We start from the raw sequence: 14,291 nt of genomic DNA, 5'->3' as shown, positions 1-14,291 counted from the left end.
TTCATTATACATCTGGTACTTGGTGTATTATGAGTGAAAAATAAACGGAGATCTGCTGCATGAAATGAAGGTAGTACTGTTGACGACACTTGACCTAGCCATAGGCGTAGGAATGTGTTATTTTTAAAGAGATGTTGTCAAAGCTTGTAATCCTAAAATCAGAGCTCCAGTGTAGGTCGGATTTGGATCGTTTGCAGTGATCTGCATGGCTCTTACAGAGGCTGTACCCTTTCACAGCACTCTGGAACATATTTGTYGCTTCCTCCCATGTTGTCGATAATTCCAGCTGTGTTACCAGCTATACAAAGTCAGATGTAACTGCAGGTGTCAAATCACTGGTGACTCTGRCTTTGCAGGTCCGGAGGTAAAGCAGTCAGGGAAGGCTGCCATGTTCTCAGCTCTGAAATGAAAATTGTTAGATTTCTTCTTCCCCCCCCTCTCTTTTGTAGGCTGTGTGAATAATAAGATAAGCTCTCCATTGAGCTCAAGTGCTGCCCTCGTAATTTAAGTAGACATGTAATAAGAAAAGGTGTTACGGATAAAACATGGGCAAATTTGTGTATGAAAATCTGTTTTACAGCTAAATTGCTGTACAAGTTAGACTTAATTTATCTCCGAGTCCGAGGTATGACTAAAAACAGTGTGGAATCTAACCTTGAAATTCATGAATATGCATGAATTYGAATGAGAATTTCTTTTGGCATTAACTCTTTATTTAAAGAAACCATTTGACCACCTGCTGTCAGTGAAAGCTGACTTTGTTCTGTCATTTATAAAAGGGAGTGGAAATTTTCCAAAATTTTTATTTTTGAACAATGTCCTCTTCTCAGAAATTATGCTAAGGAGGAAAACAAGCATTCAGACTTTGTAAAAATGTAAATTAAACCTTTCTTCTGAAGTTAGCCCGGTTCTTCAAACCATTTATCAATCTGTATTCTTAGCTAATTTTGTAAATAATTTTGAAGGTTAAGGGAGGGCATTGATGGTGGTTTTGCTGTCTTCATTTTACTGTTTTACTCGCATGAATTGCTATTTGCTCTGCTGTACAATAGCACAAGAGAGCTACTAACTGTGCTGGTTGTTGGCTTTTATGTATTGTGCCAAGCTGCTTAGCTTCTCTCAGTACTCTTCTCCAAGGCATCACAATGTACATTTGCCCCTCATCCTGTTTGCTTTCAGAAACAATGTTCGTATTACAGTAGCATATTATACAGTAGGCAGTAAAATGATAACCTTTTGGTCATCCAGTTGTTCTGTTTGAGTTATTTACAAATAGGGAAAAAATATGAAAGAGAATTAATTAAGCTTGAGAATTTCTTTAGCAGTGTGGGAATAGAATGAAATTTTTGAAGCAGTTGAAGACTTTCTTGTGTATCTAGTGTGCATATATATAATATAAAGTCTTTGCTGTCATTTTTTCTGAGTTATTATATGCCTTAATTTTAAATAAAGGCATGTGCTCCATTTACTGATCAGTGATTTCTGKCTCCTCTTTGTGGGAGATGAGGATTTCTTTCTAGTTTTGCATTTATACACAAGTTATCATAGGAAAACTAGAATGAGAATTACAATGTCAGGCAATTTTACTTTGCCATAAATAAAAGGTGGCTTATCGTTACGGTTTGGGATGCGTTTGGGATGCATTTGTGTGTGTGTGCTTTTTGCTCAGTGAAGATGTGGTGTCAGTTTGTCTGTCTGGGGGAGGTTTTTCCTTAGCATCTGGCAACACTTGCCTTTTAGTCTTAATTCTTTGCAGACTGGTTAAAAAGCACTCTTCAGGCCCTCGTTTCTCTAATTTCTCCTGGAAAACAAATCCCCTAGCATTGCCTGCCTCTGTCATTCTATTCCGATGGCAAGGAGAGCAAGACTGAAGATCAGACTTCTAGCTGTTTGTAGGTATTCGAATCTTACAGGTAAAGCATGCGCTTCTGTTTTTGTAATACATTGGAAGTCCTCGTAGCTCTTTCAGCACATCTTAGGTAGGAAAGGTTCTTGTGGCTCTTTGAGGCTTTGTGTTGCACWTGCACTCCTTTGAAATTGTATTTGGATACAAATAGCTGGGATGGTACTGTTTAGATCCTTGATCCTGAAGATACACTTTCATAGTACTGAGCTGTTTAATAGCACAGTTGGCTTGAGATAGCCCCGCTATGCCCCCAGTATTACAGTCTTGCTCTCTGTTGTCAGTGTAGCTGTTGTAGACTGTCCTGTGAACCAGATAAGGGAACTGTTTTGAGCTGCATTTGATAATGATAGCCATCAAAATGTCTTGCTATTACTGTGCTATGGATCTTTGGATGGAAACTTGTAGTTATCTTTCCATRTATTTTGGGAAGGGGAGAGATGATTTTATGTAGAATAAGTTGTCTTATATCTGTGCAAACTGACTTGATATCACAAAATAATGAGCCGATTAATAGCTTTTCTGAAAGTCATTTTGTATACATGATACTGAGAGTAAATGACTAATCTATTTTGTGTTGTCTAATATACTGTCCAATGTAGAATTAAAATTCTGTGCCAGTATTTGTAACCTTGTTTTTATGTTTAATGTTTGTTTCTTTTTAATGTCCATTTGATGTGAGAGACTTCTCAAACCTATCTATACATATATATGTTTTTAGACCATACTTAGCTGGACTATTTATATATTTACTTTCAGGTTTGAAGTGAAGGGCATTTTATCAGAACAGACAAACCCTAGTTTGAGTTTTACATTCCAGATATGTGAATGAATTCTGTTGAAAGTCTGTATATAGGTGGATTTGTATGGCTGTTTCTTTGAACTAAGTTTATTAAGGACTTTGTGGCTTGGCCTCATTTCTATGTTAGTCTTGGTGAATTAAAGATGGTTTCCTCGTGTAGATTTCATTTAGCGAATGTAATCTCTTGWGAGAAATCTGCTGAGTTTAGTCAAGAATTCCTTCTGTCTGCCCCTTTGTATCTAAAAAAGCACCACGAGAATTCAGCAGAGTTATTTCWATAATGAAACTATTGGAATAGGAAGAGGAAATTAGGTACTCACCTCCAAGTTACTCTTGACAGCACAAGTAAACTTCACTTTGTCTATCTATCAAAAGATGACAGGCTACCTCTAAGCCAGAGAAAATGGGCTGTGGAGACTGGGGGGAAGAAAGTTTGGAAGGCTCATCTAAACTGAACAAGACAAAACAACTCCCTCTTCCCCTCCCTGCTTAACCTTTTAAAGAAAGTCTGTTCAAGCTGATCATGCCTTTCCTGTTGTTAGCAAGGAATGGTAGCTTCAATCAGCTAGTTTTACTTTCTGCTGTAATTGCAACTGTACTGTTCAAAAGGCAAACACTGATTTTTGCAGAAGTTGCAAGTGTATTGTACTTTCTTTTAGTTTCCTAGCGAGGTGTTAATTCACTGAAGTCTCTGAAAAAATAAACTTTATATATAAAAATAKCTGATCATACATTAAAAATGTGCATAAAAATGCACTTTTATGCAATAGAGATACTTGGCTCTTTGATCTCTTTAACCGTAACATAGGCTGTTACAGTATTCCATGACCTATAATAGTCAAGTAAATGTTTGTTTTGTGTAGTGTAGAAGCAGACAGTTTGTAAAGCAGATTCCTAAAGGTATATAGAATTCTTGGAGTGAGTGTTACAGCTGTTGCTGAAATAGTTATCTCATGTGTTGTTAAAACTAGCATGTGGAAAGAAAAAACCTTGTCAACTTTCCACCCCTGTCATTGTTTGCATTTATAATATGATAAAACAAAATTCAGAAAAATAAAAAGTATAGAAGTTGATCTAGTTCTTGCTAAATGTCTTTGTTTTCATGAGTCAAAGGTAAAGTAATGAATCATGTCAGCTTGTTAATAAGTAAATCTTTGGACTGCTGTTTTTTGAGTCTATAATAGAACAAGAAATGAGATTTTTAATTTTCTAGAAAAGTAAAGAATACTTGTTTCACTTAATTCAGCATAATCTCTTCTTGAAATGTTTGCTCTGCTCTTGTTTTTGCAAAGCATTATTCTTTAGGTTTGCTCTGTGGTAGCCTTCTTTAGAAGCTTTGCAAGAGTGAAGCTTCCAATTTGAAACAGTTGTCATAAATTGGGCCTACTGCACGTATATGAAGTCACTTGCTTGTTTGCTTTTGGGGTGCAGTGTTTTTTTTTTTTTTTTTTTTTTTTTTTTTTTTTTTTTTTTTAAATAATAAATCCTAAACATAAACCTGACCTTTCCATAAGTGTGGGGTTTTCTGCAAACCATTTATGTACTCAGTGAGGCTATAATTTGTGTTCTGATTCTTGCCTGTGCTTTGCAGCAGAACCACAGGTACTGTTCCTTCGTTTAGATGGAGAATCTCTCTCCTGCGTGGAGAGCACAAGTGGGCCTTGGATCATACCTTTGYTCATTTGGCTGCTTCTCTGAAACTAGGTACACAAGTTACTAGTGCCTGTGGTTATGCTGGGTGGTAATGAACGTTCTTCACTTCCTGGTGCTGTTTTGTGGAGCTCGACAACTATAATCTGCCCCTTTCAAACGCAGGCTAGAGTGAGATTATTTTCACTCTTTTCTTACTGTCTGCCTTGCAGCTGGACTTAGGATCRTGTCAGTGTGCAGTGAGTCTGGTCAGCTCACTGATTTGGCAAAAAGCTAATGTATGCAACAAGGCTAATTTTCTGTTAGATCTGAAGTTGATTAGCTTTACTGTGCTGTTGCATGATTACTAGATTTGATGCAAGAGACACAAARGGGAAGCGGTTGGAGGGATGAGAGGCCACTGCTCTTGGTGTCATTTAATAGTTAAATGGCATAATAAGTAAAATGGCATCCTGGCTGTCTATGGGCCTGTTTATGTTATGATTATTATTAATTCTTCAGTTGTATTTATTTCATGAGCCAAAAGTTGATGTTAGGGCATCTACATATTCCCATGTACTGTAAAATTTATATTTTCAAAGGTAAAGTACACTATTAAAATGATTTTTTTCAAAAGCTTGTCAAATTGCAACAAAAATTAAAAATTCTTAATTCCTTAGCTGTGGAGGTACATGTAGCTGAGCCACTTGGTTGTATAATCTAGTTCATTACAAAAAAAAAAAAAAAAAAAAAAAATGCTGATAAGGTCTCTTATCCCTGGCCCCTAAAGAAACAAAACTCTCATAAGACAGGAATGTTTTTCATAGATTTACAACTGGTTAAAAGGCAGGAAACTGAGTTAGGAATATGTGATCTGTTCTCACAGTGAAGGGTTATTTCCAGTGAAGTATCCTGCCAAAGATCTGTGCTTTTGCAAATATTTACTGCAAATATTTTGCAGGTCATTTCTAAATACTGAGGTGATTGAATTGAACCATCRTAGTCAAATTTGAAGTTAGTCTTGAATATTTCAAAGGAATGGAGAAAGATTGAGATCTGATGAGTGATAAGATGGCAGATCAAATTGTCTCAATGCACTTGCACATAGAAAAGAAACGATCCCAGATCTTCATGCAGAAATTAGAGGCAAAACTACTAAATGGCAAATGGTATGTTAGAAATTATTCGATAAAGAATATAAATCATAAGCAGTAAATTGTTATGTTGCAGAATAAACGCGTTACGGCCATATCTTAAATGCTTGGAATTGCATATGTCCCAAGAAATAAGTGTAACATGGAAAGACAACACGGATGATCAGAGGTATGGAACAACTTCCAGAGGGATTAAGCCTTACGGCTTGAAAGGAAGCAGTCACCTTTTATGAATTGAGTGATACAAAGAGCTAAAGATAATTTGCTGTTTCTTAAAACGTGAGCCTCTGTCTACACCTTGAGGAATAAATGTCCAAGTTTAAAACAAACTAAAAGAAGTACTTGTTTTCAGAGTTCAGTTACTGCACTCCCTGTTGCTGAAAGAGAAAAATAAGGAATACTACTCGCTTGAAAAAGGTATTAGGGGAGACAGAGGGAGTGTTCCGATTAGTCACAACTGTTAAACTCTGCACTAGAGGTTGTATCCAACATATCTAAGCTGCTTATCTACTGATAATGTAAACAAGGGAATATACATGTTCCTTCCTCATACTGTTTCCATGAGGATTAATGTCTAAGACAGGATGTTGGACTTGGTGGACTTTTTATCTAATTGGTTTGAAATGTTTTTCTGACTTTGTTTTTGATGCTTCGTGGTGTATACTCAACTGTTTTTTCTGGTTGAGTGATAAGCTCAGTCCTTGTGGGGCGTTTGTATTCTCCTGATCTGGGTTCCATATTTCAGTATACCTCTCCTCATGGTTAGGGTAGCACTTGTATCCTCTGCCTCCAACTTTGCCAAGTAACAAAGCTATTGCTTACAGCCTGTTCTTAGTTCTTTGTAACCGCCTTTCTATCAGATGTTGCCGCCTCCTGGCATATCTTGTTTCAGCTTTCTTTCTGAACCTTCCTGAATCTACTCTGGACAAAAGGAGTTGGTTAGGTTAAGTAACAAGTCCTTATTAATGAAGCTCATTTTGATGGTAGTGGATTAGGGAGCAATCACAGGAGCAGGTAAACCAGCAGATTTGAACAGTGGTAACTTTTGGCATGAAGCAGCAGTGCTGAGCCACTGGGAAAGGGACTGTCGGTTGGACTCTGATATGTCTCATGGCAGACTGCCTGGTTCAGTCCTAGCTTCCATGTTGTGGATCTGTTCCATTCTTTTTGTGTAGTTTAGCTATCTTGCAGTGTCTACTTTTCTTCAGTTTAGTTTTGTATTTTGTTTTGTGTTGATGTTTAGTTGTGATTGTGGAGGAAAAAGATAGCAGCACCGGACATGTAGGAGTCCTCCTAAAAATAATTCAGGGTTAGTAACAAGTATATCAGTGCTTTTTTTTTTTTTTTTTTTTTTTTTTAAGGACTGTTGGTGAACATATCATCTGACTAACAGAAAAATACCATTTAGACTACTGTATGCTGGTTTTTAGCAACTGTGGTTAAGTGACAGTACATAGGTAGGACTGATTATGGTTCAGATGTAACGAAGAACTATTTTTCACGCATGGTGCTGGCTGCTTGTTTCGTAGGTTCCTGGGGTTGCTTAGATCAATTCTTCTTTCCATGATGCTCATGACAGTCAAAGTATCAGTGTAGTTCTTTTATTACTTGGCTGCGGGCATCCTACTACAGGAATGGAAAGCAAGTTAGTACTGGAGCTACTTACGGCAGTACCTTAACACTGGTTCAAGTCCAGGTTTGTGAACAGAACATCTTTCTTGGTGTGTATATTCCACCGAAAGAAAAGCCAATGTGGCAGTTAAGAGTGCTAGATTTTATTGCATGAATATTTACTTGCAACGTTTAGAGTCAGTACAGCATTTCAGTACTTCCCCCACCACCACCCGGGTGTGAGACAAATGAACAGTACAGCTTGCCACAATGTGAGAGAGCTGAGGCTGATCTCTTTTCAGGCCTTTAAAAGCGTGAGATGCCCTGCAGAAGGCAGTCCTGGGGTAATCTGCCCACTAAGGAGCTGTCTTCCTTGCCCAAATGAGATGAGGCTGCTTTTACCCTAAAGAAAGAACTACTTGTTTTTCTTTCAAAAGTCACAGTCATTTTTCTTGACTACTAGTAGAATTCTGAGGGTTCTTGCCTAACAGAGAAATACCTGTTTTTTTTTCTGAATCCTGTTGAACTCTTGACCTCACTTACGTCTTGAAGTGATTCTTGCCCTATAATCTTTACCTCTTTAAATATTGATTGGAGGAGGAGTGGTGCTGAAATGTTTATGTAGGATCATCTTTTTCAAATTCTGGGTTTATGAAATATATAACCCCCCTAGGGCTATAAAAGCCTCTGGAGGAGGTGATTGTCTATTGCTACTAGTCATCTGACAACAGATCAGCATTCCTCTTTTACAGTTGGATTTAAATATTGAGGAAAGCRCTAGGATGGTGCAGTTTACCTGAAGTTTAATATTAATTTCAAGGCTAAGCTAAYTTTCCGTGATAGTGTAATTGTTTTTATTCTGCTGAAGATTAACTTCTGTGGAACGCTGTAAAATACTTTAAGAATCAGACTTGTCTTGGGGTAATTTAACTTACTCAGAATTGTTCCCTAGAAAGGGTGTATGCCTTTGTATGGAAGAAGTAATAGATCTGCGCATTGTCTAAGTTATCTGTTAATTCTACTTTTGTTTTAGAGTGCATGATAGGAATTTGAAGAATGATGACAAAGTTGAACTTAAAATTGATGCTTTTGTACTTTCCTATGTTTTTCATAAATGATCCTGTTTCTTGTAAGTGTTTGGGTAGGTGTTATTGGAGGGCGCCTTAAAAGTGCCACGTGGCAAATTTCTTTGTAGAATCAATGCCTGTTGTTTGAATGACTGGTGACTGTCAATGGCTATTCTAACTCTATTAAGGTGCTATCAAAATCTGTTACCTGTAATGTATTCTAAGCTTAATAGGCCTCTGACTTGAAACATGGTGATCTTAAGTAAATAACTGAAAGGGCTTTCCAGCTCCAAAGCTTGTCCTTGAGTTTTCTGACCGGTCACTGTGGTTTTATAACTTCATTTTCATATAATTAGAAATTCCTTTGTGCTGTRTGGAAGATGCACAGAGCAGGAACTGTGAATCTGTTAAGTGCTGTCAAATACACAAAGTAGATGCATTTGAAAAAAAAAAATCCCTCTAATCTGCTTAGCATTAAAGGTCACCTTGAATTGGAGTGCATCATTCTGGTGTTTCTCTTCCCTAGGTCTTGCCTGAATACAGAGCATAGTTCAGGATCTCTGCCCTAAAACTGCATGCTACTCAAGTTTGTGAGAGAGATCTCAAAAATACCCTGGTTACTTTCTTACGTAGATTTGTACAGCAGCTGTCTTAGACCAGCGCAGTGAAATTGTTAACCATTAGGATGAACCTAATGACTATTAAATGGGGAATTTCTCGTGTGGTTTAATCTAAACTCTGCAAGCTGTTAACACAGCAGATAATTTCTATATTAAAAATTCTGTGATTGCTTTTACCTTGTTGGAAAGTAAATCCATAACTCATTCCTTAGACTTAGTTTCTGTTTGTTGTTTTGCTTTTCATTTTTTTGCATTTACATCAGTATGAATTTTTTCTTTTGTTTGTCCTGTTTAGCATTTTTGATGTTTTTAATGTTGGACTTACTGGAAATTCACATTATTTAAACAGGTAATATTATCTGGTCTATCCGTTATTCTTGAGGTGAGGAGAGTAAGYTGTTTTCAAAAATCAGATCTCCTAAAGAAACATAGAGAGAAAAATCATCAGCTGACTTCAGCAAAGTTTCTCAGTTTACAGATTGCTTTCCACATAAGAATAATTAAAGACCCAACTAACGTACTTTTTCTTTCCTTTCCAGGTCATGATTTTCATTTTCTCGTGTCATTTTTTTGAAGAGAGGAAATGATTGTAGTGGAACTTGTTACAAATCAGTCACTGATACAGAGTCTTCGTAGTTCAGAAACTTTCATAGAAGAACAAATATAACCCTTTCTTTGTTTGTGTTCCGGAGTCTGTGTTGTTAAAAAGGGAAATAAAAATGACGACTTCGTCTATTAGGCGGCAGATGAAGAACATTGTGAACAACTATTCAGAAGCCGAAATAAAAGTTCGGGAAGCAACCTCTAATGACCCCTGGGGTCCTTCCAGTTCATTGATGACTGAAATAGCAGATCTGACTTACAATGTTGTGGCCTTTTCTGAAATTATGAGCATGATCTGGAAACGGCTGAATGACCATGGCAAAAACTGGCGACATGTATACAAGGCTCTTACTCTGTTAGATTATCTGATTAAAACTGGTTCTGAGAGAGTGGCACAGCAGTGTAAAGAGAATATTTTTGCTATTCAGACGTTGAAAGATTTTCAGTATATTGATCGAGATGGTAAAGACCAGGGTATCAATGTAAGGGAGAAATCCAAGCAGTTAGTGTCACTTCTGAAGGATGATGAGCGACTCAAGACAGAGAGGGCTCAAGCCCTGAAGACCAAAGAACGCATGGCTCAGGTGGCCACTGGAGTGGGTAGCAATCAGATCACGTTTGGCCGAGGCTCCAGCCAGCCAAACTTATCCACTAGCTACTCAGAGCAAGAATATGGAAAGTCTGGAGGCTCCCCAGCATCTTATCATGGCTGTAAGTACAAACAAATGCACATAAGAGGGATTTTTCTTATTTCCAGAGATTTTGTATTCTGATTTGCTATTAAAAGTGAGTAAATGGTTTCTTCTAGGGAGATTAACATACAGACTACAAGGAGCTTTTTGCAGTGACTGAATCTTTGTAGGTCTGCTCTGTGGTACTAATGTCTTTTCAAATGGCTGTACTTAAACATTCATTTTGGAGAGGATGCATGTGTTGATGTAAATTTAAAAAGCAGCTGTTTACTGCCAGTTCCAAAAGGTAGTTTTGTCAAGCTGTTTCTGTGAATATGTTCCTATGTCTGATGTGATAGGTCTTCAGTAGGGCAATTATTAAATGATTTTTTTTCTTTGTTTCTAGTTTTAAAAGGAATGTTTGAAAACTTGTTGAGTTCAGTTTTTTTCCTAACGTATAATTTCAGAAGTTAAAAGTACAGAGTATTTCCTTGATCATTTTTCTAGATGGTTTCTTTATGTTGCTTCCATTTTATTTTAGGAAGAATTATTTAACTTTACTGCTTGCTCAGCAGTTCTTAAACTAGTAACACTTTGACTATGTCAGTGTTTAATTTGAAATGATATTAATTTATGCTATCAGCTTTTTGTATGCAAATATCAGTACTAAATACCATATTCCATCCTAATTTTTTAAAAAAGGAAAGAAAAAAAGAAATGCAGTGATGTGGGAAGAATGCATTCTTTATACTGCTGCTTGGGGGAACTCCCTGTCGTGTTAGGAAGAAGCCTGGTTTGGCACTAAATCCTTCCTAATATAAGTAATGATCTGATTAAAGCTGCTTTGGCTGAAATGTCAGTGGTTGTGGTCTAATTCTGAAGGAAAATCTTTTCTTTAAAATGAATGCTTTTAGTGTGTGGAGGACTGTAACAGAGCCATTGTGGTGAATTGATTGAGCATCAGTTTTAAGAATTTTAAGTTTGTCATGCCCAGTATCCCCAAACACTTCTCAAATTATACATACATGAATGATGTTGGTCCCCCTGTCTTATATCAAGCTGTTGTGTGGAAGTCAATAATAAGTTAGCAGCACAAATAAAGCTAGGATGAAGAATGTCCAGTTAAAACTACAGAGAAAAGCAGGAAAAAGTACTAATTTTTTTTCAAAAGGAAATATTTTTAGGATGCAAGGTTCCCCTTCTCAAAAAAGAACAAAAAATGTGCATGAATGTTTTTAGGTACAAGAATTTCTATTCTGTCCCTTATCTAACAGTGGAGTAACAGACACTTTAGTTTTTCTGTAATAATGATATTGGAGCATGGATTCAGTATGAATTTTTAAAATACATCTATCCTATCACTACTATAATAATATTTTTTTGTCTTTTGAAGTCATCTGCTTTCTGCCATCCTCTTGTCTACTATAGCAAAAAAACTTTAATATATGAAAAGCCTGGAAGTATTGTTGGTTTTATCATAAACTGATGGACCGAAAGAATACTCGCTAAGCTATGCTGAGAACGCTTTTGTTTGTTCTGCAGTGTCCTTCACTAGCCTCTTACATTAACTGATGTATGTAATTATTGTTGTTTGTCGTATTAAATGATACCAGAGGCCTCAAACTGTTCCTCACAGCAAGTATTGAGTAACACAGGGTGTGTTGCTGAGTAGTTACTCCTTAGACATTGTAAGAATTTTGATGGCATGCTAGATGTTTGGAAGGAAGTTTGGCCATTCGTTCAATACAGAGTGTGTATATTCTCACTTGCCTGCATGACTTTGCTGCATATTGTTTGCAGTGTTGTTTTTCAGGTAATAATTTTTTAAATCTTTCCTTCTCCCAAAACACACATCAAAAAAGCTTTAGAAACTCTGGACTTTTTTTTGTTCTTCATCTATTACAGATTCTTCTGTACTTAATTGTGTATCAGCAAAAGTTTAGATGGCTATTAATTTTTATGATGTGTTTCTTCTGAAGTTTTAATGTGTTTTCTTTATGCAGATGGTTTATTCAATATAGCAAAGCAAACTAGCGCCTTATAAAATAGCAATGCTAAGTGGAAATGGAAATAATTGGAAAACTCTATATAGAGCTTTGCCCTTTATCTTGGGAAAGGAAGAAAGAGCTTCATCAAAATCCAGAAAATTAGTTTCCTACATTAATGCAGAGTTATTCTTATGCCTTTTTAAATTGACTGGAAAACATGTTTTTCATGTTTTAAAGAGATTGTATCTATCATGTTTTTTTATTCTGTAATGATACCTTTTTTGTTCTGAAAGTATGGATTTAGCGAACTATGTGAAAGGAGTKAAGTTATGCTTAGCTCCTGGGAAGTACTCTCCTTATCACAGTTGTAAGATATGGTTGCTATACTATGTATTCTGATAGAATTACCTTTTATTCTTCTGGTCTTTTGCTGGAGAGGACATCAAAGGCATCTAGATTCAGCTGCAGGATCTTTTGCAATCTATAGCATGAGATCTGCCTTTATAAGAAGGCTCTATTAAAGATTTGGCATGTTTTGTTAACATTTTCATATAAATAAAGCTTGGGAAGTTATAAGAGCCTTTTTACCAATATAGCTAAACAATGTTTCAGCTCTTGGTGTTTTGGTATTAGCAGGTAGTTTTTAGTTTCCTTACTTGCTAGACGCAAGGGGTGTGGAATCCAGATTTTAAGAATTCTTAGCTGAATACATTCTCTTTATTTGAAAAGCCTATCTTTGGCTCCAAAATCTCATTTTTAATACCGTTTTTTCAGACCAAAGAAACCCTGAACTCCATGAAAATACTTAATGGTTTAATCAGGACAGATCATAAAGGGAATAGTAACATTCAGTGAATAATGTTTTGGATTTGTTCTTCCTTCTGTCAGCTACTTTATGTGCARTGTTGGATAAGTGGACCTTTTTGCTTTAGTTTCTTCATAATAAATACAGGAGAATGTTGAGTTAGCAGTACTCTAGAGTGATGCTTCAGGAAAGTATTGTGGGGCTCCAACTATGGTTCTCTGCTAGCTTCATAAGCACATTTGTAGGGTTATATATCTCAGTGCCTATATGAACTGGTGTTTGTATTTGATGCTGAACTAGAGGCTTTCTTTGTAGAGTTGCTTGTATTTGTGTCCCAAATCATTCTTGCTTCAAAAAGAATAGCAATATTCATAGCCTGCATAGTATGAGGAAAATTTAGGATTGAAAAGAATCCCTTGGATAATTTACCATAGTGCCTCACTGCTGCAAGCAAAACACAGTGTACATTCCTGTCCTTATATAAAACACCTTTTAAAGACTGGTGGATGAAGACATTTTTCCCTTCTCCTTGTAAATATTTTAATCTTATCTCTTCCAGTCCATTAGAAACTGTGGAAAATGAAATGGTGAACCAATGGGAGCTTTTGATGTTTTGATGTCCAACTTTAATGTCCACCAAAGCTTTATCTTAATGACAGTGTTGACTGAGGATCTGCTGCCCTGTGTTCGGGTTGTGTTGGGAACTGCTTGCAGAGCAAGAGTGGCATATGTTTTAATATGCTGATTTCATTTACACAAACATGGCAAAGTATGAGACAGGGCAGCATGCACAGTGTGACCTAATTTCAGAGGAGCACTTTGCCTGGAGGTTGGCCACTTGGCTGAGAAATAAGATTCAYTATACATAGAGCCTATTTGATAAAAGACTAGAGAAAGAGGGAGTGAAAAGGGCTTTTTTGGGGTCTGGTGAAATGCTGAATCTGTCAAACTTGCATCCTAAAGATTTTGGGAGCATTTTTTTTACTGCATTTTATTTTTTTGGGTCTTCTCATTTAAACTCATTAATCAGTTTAATATTTCCAGTGGTTATTCACATTAACTTGAGTCATTATTTAAAAGCAGTTTTGCAGTGTGTCAGCAGGTTTGTCTTTAATCATCTATTTCACATTTGTCTCGCTTTGAGTGGAAAATTAATTCAGAAGAATTAATAATTTGGGTTTGTCATTATAGGAAATTCAGAATGTTCCTATTTTTATTTTTCTTGTAATCTATTCTGCAGCTGTGCAGATTGGAGTAAATCTCTGTTGTTCCTGCTAAGTCAGGAAATRTATGGCCTATCATCCAGGAGTGAATCTTGACCAACTCTGTTGATAACTTCTGTAATTTTGAGATATCACAATAGATTGGTAGATTCCTGTGTTGTCAGATGCCACTTTGGCAACTTGATTTAATCCTCTCATCATGCTTCTGTTTTTGT

General features: G+C 36.5%; 1 protein-coding gene across 3 annotated transcripts in view; it reads left to right on the top strand.

Annotated features, from left to right (window-relative positions):
- EPN2 (epsin 2) overlaps nt 1–14,291 on the top strand; it is a 48,836-nt gene that overhangs the window by 15,296 nt on the left and 19,249 nt on the right. For all 3 annotated transcript variants that reach the window (XM_085301966.1, XM_085301964.1, XM_085301965.1), the window contains exon 2: nt 9,326–10,100. In XM_085301966.1, the coding sequence (XP_085158092.1) occupies nt 9,506–10,100 (595 nt within the window). In that variant the 5' untranslated portion in view covers nt 9,326–9,505. The remainder of the gene's footprint in view (nt 1–9,325; nt 10,101–14,291) is intronic.

The sequence above is a fragment of the Rhea americana genome, unplaced genomic scaffold (genome assembly GCF_003343005.1).
Source record: "Rhea americana isolate MKP2758 unplaced genomic scaffold, rheAme1 scaffold_181, whole genome shotgun sequence".
NCBI classification, from domain to species: domain Eukaryota; kingdom Metazoa; phylum Chordata; class Aves; order Rheiformes; family Rheidae; genus Rhea; species Rhea americana.
Note: the sequence above shows the minus strand (reverse complement) of the source record. Positions and strands in the feature narration are given on the sequence as shown.